The 12,340-nt window shown below is 40.9% G+C and overlaps 1 protein-coding gene across 2 annotated transcripts in view; it reads left to right on the top strand.

Annotated features, from left to right (window-relative positions):
- Positions 1-2,772: 2,772 nt before the first annotated feature.
- adamts18 (ADAM metallopeptidase with thrombospondin type 1 motif, 18) overlaps positions 2,773-12,340 on the top strand; it is a 55,254-nt gene continuing 45,686 nt past the window's right edge. Inside the window, exons 1-3 of one of the 2 annotated variants that reach the window (XM_085351726.1) lie at positions 2,773-2,874; positions 3,162-3,243; positions 6,274-6,587. In XM_085351726.1, the coding sequence (XP_085207852.1) occupies positions 2,773-2,874; positions 3,162-3,243; positions 6,274-6,587 (498 nt within the window). Of the gene's footprint in view, positions 2,875-3,161; positions 3,244-6,273; positions 6,594-12,340 lie in introns of both variants that reach the window. The other variant, XM_085351719.1, reaches the window with a different exon arrangement.

The following is a 12,340-nucleotide window of genomic DNA, read 5'->3' as shown; positions in this document are numbered from 1 at the left end:
ACGAAGAACAACAAAATGTGCTACTGAACTTAGTGTCTGAGGTTTCTTGGGTTATATATCAGAATTGTGCAAATAGACTATAGTTTGAGTTCCATCAGTAGACAAGAAAGAATTCTATAAAAATTATTGCTGTCATAATATTATGCAGTTCTGTCCAGAAGACAAGTGTTTAAAATTTTCTTCCTAATGCAAGAAAAATGCATTAGATTTTTTTTTCTTTTAACTGGTCTTTAGTAATAGTTCTCCATCCTTCCTGAAGGTTTTTAAGTTTTTTTAATGGAAATATTTCTTTAGTCCTTGTTGTTTACCATTTTTAGAGAGATGTTTTTTCTTTTTTTTAAGCGACTTAACACTGAGATTTGTCATTCGAGCATAAAATAGCAAAGCTTAACCTCTACATGTATTAGACGACCACATAATTTGTTTCTATGCCTATGAATGTAATAAAAAGATGACAATGATGACACAGTGTGACCTTAAAAATACGAGGGAACCGGACAAGTGGAGGACAAAAGAAGAAATGGCAGGCCATAAAACTATCTACGGCAGATTAAAAACTATCTGAAAGTCATGTCCTTACGAAACATGAAAAAAAATCCAGTGAAGACCTGACACGATTCTTCATTGATTGATCTGTTATTTGTTGAAGTCTCATCAAAAATGGTCTCAATGGAAGGCTGGCGGTAAAGAAACTATTCTCATGGGAGAGAAAAGGCTGAGATATATCAAATTACACAAAAGAATCTGACTGAAAATCAGTAACAACAGGTCTCAAAGAATGATTTTAATTTTTTGGCTTAAACTTCCAATATGTTTGAAGAATGCCAAGAGCGAGATACAACACCGAGTGTCTAGACTAGCCATCTGTAAAAGACAGTGGAAGTTCTCTCATGGTTTGGGGTTCTGCTTATAAATGAAGAAAGGTACAGTCATTCAGTTGATCCTCTATCCAATACCTTTTGGAAAGCATCTGAATGGCTTTATTTATCAGCATGACAATGACCCTAAACACACTGCCAAAACAATAAAAGCATACCAGATGGAAAAACACACAGTGGAACTCTATCAGTGCTGGATTTGCCTCCTCAGAGCCCGGATCGCACCATTATTGAAGGAAAGCAAGTGAAGCAAGTGTAAGATGATTTGGTAGTTACTTCCTACATACTTGCAACATAAGATTAAATAGCCCACACAGTTATTTAGTACTTTTATTAAGACAATGCGATTCATAATTCAATCCACACAAGGTGGTACAAAGTGTTAATATGCTTTGTGATGTTGATATCTGTGCAGAGATCTGACAATATACTTCAGTTATGTTTCTGTTGGTGCAGCAAAATATCAAGGTGTTTGTCATCTATTCACAATAACTAATGCATTGTATTAATTGCTGCAAATTGATGCAGGCAAGTGACAACCTCCTCTTTAAATGTCAAAAGAGTTAGCAACCACTTTGCCTTATTTACTGTAATTGGATAGTCATTAACACTGCCGCAAATAGGGGGAAATCAGTAAAGCACGATTTTCCTCAAATACTGCCAGAATTATTTTGGTTCACGAGTCCACGGTTTTGAATCAATTTGTGCTAATTTGTGTGGCAATTTGGCACAAACTGCTTTTCAGCCAGTTTGCTCTTAAAACCTCTTTAATGCTTGCTTTTCTTAATCCAAGCTCTGTATTTATTTTATATCTTGTGCATTTGTCTTAACTCGGCCATTTCTTGTTTTGGCACAGGCTTTATTGACGCTTAGTACTATTTTTGTTGGAATGTTAGTATAATGTGATGAAAGCACAATGTCATTTGCAACCACAAGATGAAACACTTTGCTGACAGTTTCACATTTGCAGATGAAATGGAACCTAATATGGTCTGACAGACTTCGGGGACCCCGGGCAGTTCTCATGTCAAAGCAGAATAATGAAACCTTGAGCCTTTAGCTGCATTCAGGGAATCTTTCATATTTGTTGCCAGTTGTTTATGTACAGCCACAATAAGGAGGTTTTCTCTGATTGCCTTGGATTCTGCCGTAAATTCCTAACTTCCACACTTTTCTTTCTGCACTCCCTTTATTGTGATTTTCTTTTAAATTTATGTTTTCTTAAGTAAAACTACTTCAGTTATCGCTGTCTCTCTTTTTCTCCGTGGTCAAACAAAAACGTCAGTGGGATCTGGCTTCATCTTTGTTGGTGTATTTGAAAATAAATCTGCGTTATTGTAAGTTTAAAGTTCGTACTTACAAAGAAAATCTGCCTTTCGAAATGCCGCTCAGATCTTTGATGTTGCCAACTTTTGATTAAATATCGGCTCACACAACTTTTAAAGCTTAAATTTCCCGGCGGCCTCTGAAGGCACCAGCAGCCCAGCCGCTGTCAAGAGGAGAATCTCTTTTTCTTCTTTTATCTACGCGTGGTAAATGATGCCGCGCGCTGATTGGCTGTCGGCCGCTGACTTGTGCTCCATCCCGCAGGCCCACTCTCTCAGAGCCGAGCTGAATGCTCAGTCAGCGCTCCTCCCGGTGATCCCCGACACCGCTGGCCGCCGCTTCTCGCCACACACGCTCACACGCTTACACATACACACTCTCGTGTGTGCGCACCGCGTCTGCGCGCACCACCGGCTTCTGCAACTTTCCGACTTCACCTGAGCGAGCAAAGCAGGCGGACAGAACCACTAAACAATGCGTGCCAACTGCACTATGCGCTACCACAGGTTACTACTTTTGCGCTCATTTAGGAGGTAACGGAGGAGGTGTGAGCTTGCATGCCATCACCATGGATTGCCTTTTTCTTCTGTTATGGACTTTACCAATCCCGCTGGTCGGCTGCACCTCAGTCAAGCTACTCTCCACCCTCTTGTCCTGGAGTATTTTCAAGGCATGTTGCACTTACATACGAAAAATATATACGTGTGCACTTTTAAATTCAGCACATGCACGTGTAGTTTGCGAGAAAAAAACCAAACAAGCAGTTGTCTCTTATCAGCAAGACTAAATCAGCGACAAACTTGTCTAATCACATTCATTGCGGTGAAAAGTGATCCCAAATTAATCTCAAGTGCAACTCATATTTCAGTAGAGGAACTCGATATCCCCTTTTGGCTCCCAGTTTTCTGCTGCTTGTAACCTGTTGCTACCTGTCCATTTATGATTTTTTTCTTTCAGACGCTGCACATTTACTGCTCACAGGCCTCCCACACCGTTTCAGCCAGCTATTCTTCCAGCAACAGCCACGGATTAAATCATGGTGAGTGCTTGTCTTTTCACATCTGAGCAGTGGCGTGTCTAGAAAATTTTTGTTGGGGGGGCCAGGTAGGGGCACAGATTTGGAGAAGGGTGGCAGATGTAATTGGCAGATAATGTTTAAAAATAATCCTATAAACCTAATAACCGAATGAGCTTTTAACTCTTATTAGAATGAGATTTTAACCACTACGGTGCAAAGTTTTTAGATACTGCGTTAATAAAGTACAAGAGATACAATCAGTGCTTTGTCAGTGTTTACTCAGCATTCAAGGACAGCAATATTTGCATAGTATTTTTACTGACATGTAGTGCACATATGTTTTGGGCAAAAACATTTTTGAATATTAAAATACGAACATTTGTAACAAACAATTGACAAATTAGCCAATTCCAATGTAAAACTTTATCTGCTTATTAAAAAAAGAAGATCATCTTCTCACAAACTGGTGTTTGATTTTGAAACAGGAAAAAAGTGGGGAAACAACTGAAAAGACTAACATTTGAATAAAACCTGAAAGCAAGTAAATACTTTCTATGCTGCCTTATGGTAAACTTTGGTAATATTGATAAAGAACAACACTGGCTGACGATGAAATACAGTCAGCTGGCATGGTGACACTGCCAGTATTAACCTGCAGGGCTGGACTGGGACAGAAAATCGGGCATTTTGACTACAGACCGGCCCACCAGGTATTAAAACCATAAAGCCTTTGAATGAAAACAAATGCTGTTGTGACAGTGATGTACACAGTCTTGTTGGTATATGTATGATTTCTATACATTTTACATCAGATAAAAACTTTGGTTGTAAGATTTAGATAATTATTTAATAAAAGCTAGATATTTTAAATGAGAATAAGAAAGAAAAGTATTTCTTTGTGCCCCACCTCTCCCTGTTAATTCCCTACCTGGCCCCCTGGCATAACTTTGCTAGACCCGCCCCTGCACAGTTACCAGCTGTCAGCTACCTAAAAAAGGATCCTGGTGTTATTTGTCTCTCAGAAACAGTTCATAACTTCCCTTCAACTCATTCATGTCACCTAAACCTGTTTCTTCATCACCTGTTCAGCTCTGATGATCCAGTAAGGACATCTCCTGGTTTCATCTTCATGTTTCCCTCTCACCACATATCCAAACCGACATCATGACCAGCAGCTTTACAGCTGTGGCTCCAGCAAACATCAGCTGATACTGGAAATTAATATTAAATAAATTCTAACAACAGCCGATCAAGCTTAAACGTGCTGCTGTTGTTTAGCGCGACATCCGCTGGTTTCCTCTTTCTGGCGCAAAGTGGGCGATAAACAAACAAGAGAGAAAAGCTGATCAGCTGATCACTGATCAGTTTCATGATTGAAGTAGCAACAGAAGAGGGAGGGGGAGATGAGAGAAGAGGCAGCTGTGCAGCGTAAACACACAGAATAACTCCAGCTTTGTGTCTTTTTCCATTCTAGCTAAAGTTCGGGACAAACTGCGTCTCTTCTCAGCTCAATACCAAACGCATAATATTTTCTCTGAATGAGGGACCATTCCATTTTTAAGGAGCCGTTGGCAACTCTACTAACTAACCTTATGAATAAAATAAAGTTCACTATCAGTAACATCATAGCAACTGAACAGCTGTACAGAAACTCCTTCATGCTAGCTCGGGCAGTATGAGTTATTGCAACTGACGGTAAAAAGTCAGCACAACAAAAATAAACTCCACCTAAACTTAGTTTATATCTGACCCAGATAGACTGCAGGTCATAACTTCTTACCTGAAGTTCAGTTCACCTGACACTCGGACTGGCGGCTGCCTCGGGGCTCTCCTCCTGCCTCCCCTTCCCTCATCCACCTGCTGGCCTCTGTGGAAGCCCCGCCATAGCCACCACCAAACAACTGAGTTATTTTTACACATCGACCTGCATCTGGCCAATCCACCACCTCTCATTGTTCATGCCCTTACAAAATAAAAATAAAAAATAAGTCACTGGGGATATGCCCGGTATGCCCGATGGCCAGTCCAGCTATGTTAACCTGCAACCAAATCTGCAGCTCCATACAGCAATGTTACGACTTAGATGATATCTTATAACTCATAACTCTTATGTTAGCTGCCCTCAGTAGCATACTGTCTGAAATATTCCACAGCTGCAATAATTCTTTAAGTGTTATTTTTTCCTTGGTATTCTAATTTCACCGAAGTTTACTAAACTCAACAAACTTAATATTACTTACCGGGACATTTATTCTGTCCTCATTTTCTTTCACCGAAAAATTGTTTCCTGCGGTGCCGTCTTTCTTGCTTGGCTCTCCTACCTTTGCTAACGTGATGCACATAGCGCACTCGGATATCTGAGCTTCACCGTGAAAACATAATCGGACATTTGATATTTGATTGAATTGTATTGTTTTGCCTTTGGGGTGGCACCTGGGGTGGCCAGTCTGGTTGGGGGGGTGGCCTGTGCCCCCCCAGGCCACCCCGCTGGACACGCCATTGCATCTGAGGATGTTTCTTCCAGCTGGCTGTATTCCATGTTTATAGGGAGAAAGTGAATAAAGTGAGATAAATGCCAACATTGAATCAGTTACTAGACCAGAGTGTTAAACAGTGAAGAATATTACTTGTTACACAGTGTGACATGACTACTGCTTATGTGGATGGAAATGATAGAAATGCTTGTTTACATGAACCAGTGAGTGCAGTACTTATTCAAAGACTCCCTTTTCTGTCCTCCGCTTTCCCGAATGTGATTTACATACTTTTGTTTACTCCCAGCACTTTTTCCAGAGGTATACTATAGAAAGGTTTGGATGCTGAAAATAACAATGATGAAAGAGAGATAGATGTTTGAATGAAAATGACACCTTGGTGACTCCACTGGCACATATAAGCAAGGAAGAAGACAGCACTCCCACTTGGTCAAATTATGCATATTCTAAATTATACTGAAAATTGTAGTTAAAACATGATGTCTTTGTGCTAAAGTATTTGACATCAGAATTTTTTGATGTAGTCTTTCTATCCCTTATCATCCCTTATCATCAGACTACGTATTTGTAACCCCTGTGGAAGTGGACTCTCAGGGAGCGTACCTGACCCATGATGTGACCAGGCGAAGCCATCGCGGCAAAAGGTCCTTGCCTCCTTCTCTGCACTATCGCCTCTCTGCCTTTGGGCATGACATGCACCTTCACCTGCATCCATCTTCTGTGGTTGGCCCTGGGTTCACTGTGCAGATGATCAGCTCAAATGGCATCACCACAGCAATGGATGATGCAAAGGTTCACAACTGCCTTTATCAGGGATTTATCCGTAACCAGTCGGCCTCCTCTGCAGCCATATCAACATGTTCTGGACTGGTAAGTGTCAGTAACCTCTGGCTGAGCTTTTGTTACATGAAAAACTGAGTCATTTTATGTTTTACCTCAATTATATGGTTTTATTCTTAAACTGATTACATGCTTCTACTTAGTTCAAGAAAGGCTGACAAAACACTTCTAAGTCAATTTAGATGATTTCACAACCCTAATGGGAATTTTTTTTTTCAGTTTCTGATAAGTTTGTGGAGCTAAAAGGCTGTCACACAGCAGATTTTGCACTCCACCCCTACCTCAAGTTCCATGCCTTTATTTGTCCTTGAATGCTTCGTGTCCTCTAGCATTCCAGCTGTTTTGATGCACCATTGTCAGACTTTGGTCATATCATGGGTGAACTGTAACATGACATCATTACCCATGAGTGTATGCATCAGTTTCGGTGCTTTGTCTGGAACTGCTTTGAACACAGGGAGGAGAGGACATAAGAGAAAGAATAAAAGGAAAAGAGCAGAAGAAGAGAGAAAAGTTACACTGCTACAGGACAGTACAGTGAAAAGGCCATAATTTAGTCAGGGATGTCATCACTTTTTCCTTGACCACTGTGTTACAGTGTAATTTTGGCCATTGCTCAGGGCAGTTTTCTTCAACCACTCGCCCAGTGGTGTACCTTGTAAGTAATGGTATAGGTCAACATTTAGGAAAAGGCATTACAGATTACAAGATAATATCAACACGGTCCTTGTGAGTTTTACTAAAGAAGATTCAGGACAGGGATAGCTCAGATAGCCTAGTTACTTTAGCACTCTGGAAAAATTTGCTTTGGAGATGCTCATATGGATCCTGCTGCTGTGTGATGCCACAGCTCTGTAATAAACTCAAGGGAGGGACTCCACAAACACAGCTGGATGCAACAATGTAAATCTTTTCATAAAGCATTAATTACCACCAAGTCAAAACAATGAAATCTGTCCATGTGCATATGCATACATCCACTAGTGGCATGCAGTGTGTGTCTTTTGTGCCTTTTGGTCATCTATAAGCTTCACTATTTTCTTTGGTTTATTAGATGTTTAAAAGATCACATTCAGTGTTTGACACATACCATACCAGCATGGACCAGATGGACATATTATACCCCCATAAATGCCATACTTACATTTATCATCTAAGCTCCATACCTCGTCTTACCTACTCCTCCTGCGCTTGCCCTCCTCTTTTGTCCTCTGTTTGCCCTCCCTCTACATCTCCTCTTGTTCACAGCAATTAAAGCCAGGGTGAAGTTTGAGCCGCCTGGCTGGCACTGCTAATCTTTGCATTGTCCCTTTCATTAGGCTAGCTCCCACTAACAATAAAACACCACTGACCCGTTCGCTTAAAAGAGCTGCGAGGACACAGTGTGATTGGGTTGTGATTGCATTTGAATGAGTTGGTACAAACACTTTGATCTATTTTTTACTCTTCTTGAACATTTGCAAGTTTTTGTTTTCCTCTTCAAGTCCGACCACTGGGCCACTGATGGATGTTTTGTTATCGTTATATTTCTAGCAGATAAACAGAGTTTTCTCCAAAATAAAATAATTAAGTAAGACACAATGACAAGTACACTGAAAAGATACTCTGGTACCAACCATTTACTCTGTCTCTTTGTAAAAATCAGTCTGTCTGTGTTAAATTGCTACGAGCTTTAGGACAATAAAGACATTTAACCCCTTCTTTTCATCTAGCCCTCTGCTTAGAAAATTTGGATTAGGTATAAATGAGGAAAGAGTCATTCAAGTGTGCTGACTGCACTGATGGGCTTGAGTAAAAGATTAAGGTGGGATTAAAGACATTGGTAGAAGGAAGAAAGGAAGAAAAAAAGAGGAAGACAAGGATACAAGAGAGAAAATGGAAAAGAGGGTAAAGTAATGAATGAAAAGTGAGCTGGGTCAGGTTGGGAGGCAGCACACGAGAGAAAGTGTTGTGCAAGAGTAATGTGAATTTATTGTCTGTGGTTCAAGCTCCCAGGGAGGCTGGATAGTCTCTTTATAGAGAGTTGGAGAGATGGGCTCTGTTTATGTCAAAGGGCTTTGGAGAAGAAATGAGGTGAGAAGAAGTGAGGTGGAGATAGGAAGAAAAACGTTTTCTCGTGCTTTGTTTCATTGTCTCCTTTCAACAGAAACAAGGAAATGGAAGAAAAGGGAAAAGACAGTGTCTGAAACAGAGCTGTGGACCTTGCGTTTTAATAAAAGCAGAGGTTTCAGCACCAGACCCCGGGCCAAATAAGGGCTGGGACATTTTCTTTTTTAAACAGATGGGAGTGGGATTCAACTGTTAAAATGAAGACCAGGGTGGTATTAAGAGCAGAGTGGGATAGCTGGATGAATGACTTGCATAGTGGGATTTTCTACTGTAAATCCTTATTAATTGAACATGGTGTTATTTGTTGGGTTTAATCACTTTCTCCATGACCTGTAAAAGCACCTTCTGTTCTTGAATGAACCAAAGTTGTCTGCCTCACTTTTGCATGAGAGATGAAAGGATGCCTCTTTAGATGTAATGCTCTCTGATTTGTAAGAGAAGTGGATGGTGTTGGGGGTTGGGGAGGGGTCTTCTCTCTTTCTTCTTTTGAAGGTTTCTCGTCTGAGGTCACTGTGCTGCTTGACCTAAATTTTCTATTCATTGGTGTATGTGGGGGTTGGTGGGACTTAACCTGAACTCTTAACAGGTCTTTACAATGTTCAAGTTCAGTGCTGCTCACCACCTGTGTGAGTCCAGAAAACAAATGATTTATAGCTCCCCTTTGTCTTTCTAGCACCTTCCCAGGATAGGAAACTCCTTACTGGGTAAGCACAGCAGATCTGAATTCTGTCCGGCCTGTACTATTCTCTGCCAACCCTTAGAAATACAACATTAACACATGATGCATCTTAAACCACAGTTAAAGTGGTTTGAAGTGGTTTAAGATGCATTGCCTTGTAGTAAATTTGCAGTACCTTGTGAAGTATATTGTGGTACATTTGTAAACATTTTCGACTTGAGCAGTGTGACTGCTCTAAATAGCATTGTTTGTGACTTGGCAGTGTTCAGAACTTAAATGTTTGAGCGTCAAATACACCCCCCATTAGGCTGGTTATATCAGATAGTGGTATAGCTGACCATGACCTTTACTACAACCTTTCCCAAGACCCAACAGGCCAGGTCAGAGTCAGCCTGAGCTCTCTGGTCTTCATTGGCTTAGGTCCAGATAAACTAATCCATTTTTTCTTCTCTAGGATTTCTATAGTTCATAAGTTGATGCAGCAAACATGCTACCCAATGACCTATTGTTTCTACTTGATAGTTAAAGCAGAAGAGGTAAAGTGTAGATGGCCATTATAGGACCATTTAGAGCTACGTCTGTCCGTTTTTTGTCAGTTTTTAAAATAAAGACCATCAGACATGTACCCCACTATTTAAAGTGATATACTTTAAATGAGGCCTGTGTCCCAGGCTAAGCTAATATGTGTCCCAGGGAAGCCTTTTGCTAACAAGTAGGTAGTCGTGAAAATATCATATACCTTCATTTCCCACAGAGTATATTTTCTGCAATAACCTGAAGTCTCATGGGAAAAGCACCTTTGGATTTTTGTCATGGAACCAAGACATTTTGTCTCTATAACCGATGCACTGTTGAATTTCTGAATGGTCAAGTACTTGGGTGAAACCACATTGCACACTGACTTGAAGAACATTCTTGGTCAGTCAATTTATGCTACTGTGGTTGTATCCATTTGTGGAGTATTTGCCTATGGACCCTATGGACAAAGGTTTTCAGCCAATACAAACATGCTCCCAAGCAGTCCTGCAAACACTTTGTAAGTTATAACTTTGCTCTTCTTTGCGGCTGGTTGATGGACAAACAACAGCACAACCATAAGTAGACCACAGACAAGTAGTACTACATATTTTTGACACTGACCCCTTTTGACAGCTGATACTTTGTAGGTGGAGAGGCAGTCCAGAGCTGCCCACAGCTGTCAATGGACTGTCCACACACTACTGAGCCGTAATTTCCTCATAACATGTCTGTTAACCTCATGAATGAGACCTCTTGGATCTTTATTAGGGTCGTAATGATCCAGCAACCTCCCAGGTACCACAATTTATAGCTTAAAGATGTGTTTGAACAATCAAGTGTGAGAGTAAAAACATTAAACAAAGTGTCAATACACACCTCCTCTGTCTTTCCTCCATTCACTTTCATCCTTTCAGGAAGGTCAAACTCAGTGTTTGATAGCCATCGTTGACACAGCTCTGAGGCTTGTGGCAAGCACCGGTGACTGTTGTAAGAGGAGAGCTGAACTTACACCCTCTGTTCAACTCCACCAGGCGTGGGACTCCCTGTGGCGTGAAGAAGATGCTTGCTCTTTTCCCAGGCGTTGTTATTGATGCTGGATGTACTTTGTTGTTGTTGAACACTTCACACTGTGAATATATGAGAGGTTGAGCTTCATTTCTTTTTGTGAAAATGTGACATCGTCTCTTGCTAAATTTTTACTGACATCAAATTCCAGTCAAGAGTTGGTTGTTTTTTTTATTGAATAGTGATGATTTAAAAATTAGTCCTACCCAAAGATGTTGTGTGGGAAAATAAACCTGAAAATGACACTATTTAGCCAAACAGGACATTGAAGTGCTTGCTTGCGCTGAATATTCAACATATTGTAATCCTGTTAGACTCCTAATGGGGCTGAGACAGCATATGATTACTCATCCACAGGGTTGGAATGTAGACAATATATGATGTGTGCTGCCAATCCCTTAGGCTTTTGGAGAGTTAAAGTGACACTTGAATGACCGATTTCCGGACAACTTTTGGGCTATTTGTACCTGTCCATTATCTGTAAAGCCCAGCAAATTGGAACATCTTCCCACTACAACATACTTCCCTGGCTTGGCCATAATTCAGCGACTGGGCCGGGCCACAGAGGAGCTCAGATCTTGGCGCTACACGAGTAGAGTGGCCCGGAGCTTTTTCCCTGGTGGTCTGGATGCTGACAGTGATGTAGTGCCCGCTGTTAGATGCCAGCAGGAGAGGGGGGTCAGGCTCTCAGCATGGGTGTGGGATGGTGTGTGTGTGCGCTTGTACGTCCTTTCTATGCTGTGCAAGGTCTTTCTCACACAAGACTAATGGCCACTGTTGAAGTGCTCAAGTGGATGCTGCAACTTCTACAAACAGAGGCCATACATCAAATCTGACCTACTGTTGTCACCACTGCAGCACATTGACTGGTGCTGCTGTAAAACAGTCCAGATCTGCAGAAAACTTAGAACTACCTCGTTAATAGAGTAATGAGCAGTAAATAAAACCCTTTTCAGATATCATCACAGATAAACCAGTTAAAGTAACATGACTCACTTTTGCATTTATGTTCCTCAAAACTTCATTAAGACTCATGACATACACCTTTAATGGAGAGAGCTATGATATAGGTGTGATATTTGTAATACCTGTGAGTTTGGATGTCAGCATGTTGTAATCTTTTGCATGCCTGTCTGGTCGTACAACTGCATGCAGTTCAAACTTGCGCTATGCTAAAAGTGATTTGTAAATGCTGTTGCTGTTGGGACTTATACAGAGTCTTTGAATCGATTTGAATTACACTCCTGCCTCATTTGCAACACAGTAGTGCTATATTAGTTAGTAAAAGTGCTAAAGCTGCACTGTAACCCACTTATAGAGAGTAATGGCACGTTGAAAGAGGACATTTCCTTTTTTATGGACTGGTGTGGGAGTAGCCCTCCTGTTCCCTGCTGTGTCTACATGGGATAAT

Source organism: Diplotaxodon limnothrissa, linkage group LG1, assembly GCF_057381915.1.
Source record: "Diplotaxodon limnothrissa isolate DT_005_m linkage group LG1, D_limnothrissa_male_GT1.1, whole genome shotgun sequence".
NCBI lineage: Eukaryota > Metazoa > Chordata > Actinopteri > Cichliformes > Cichlidae > Diplotaxodon > Diplotaxodon limnothrissa.
This window is presented reverse-complemented; position numbering and strand designations above follow the sequence as displayed.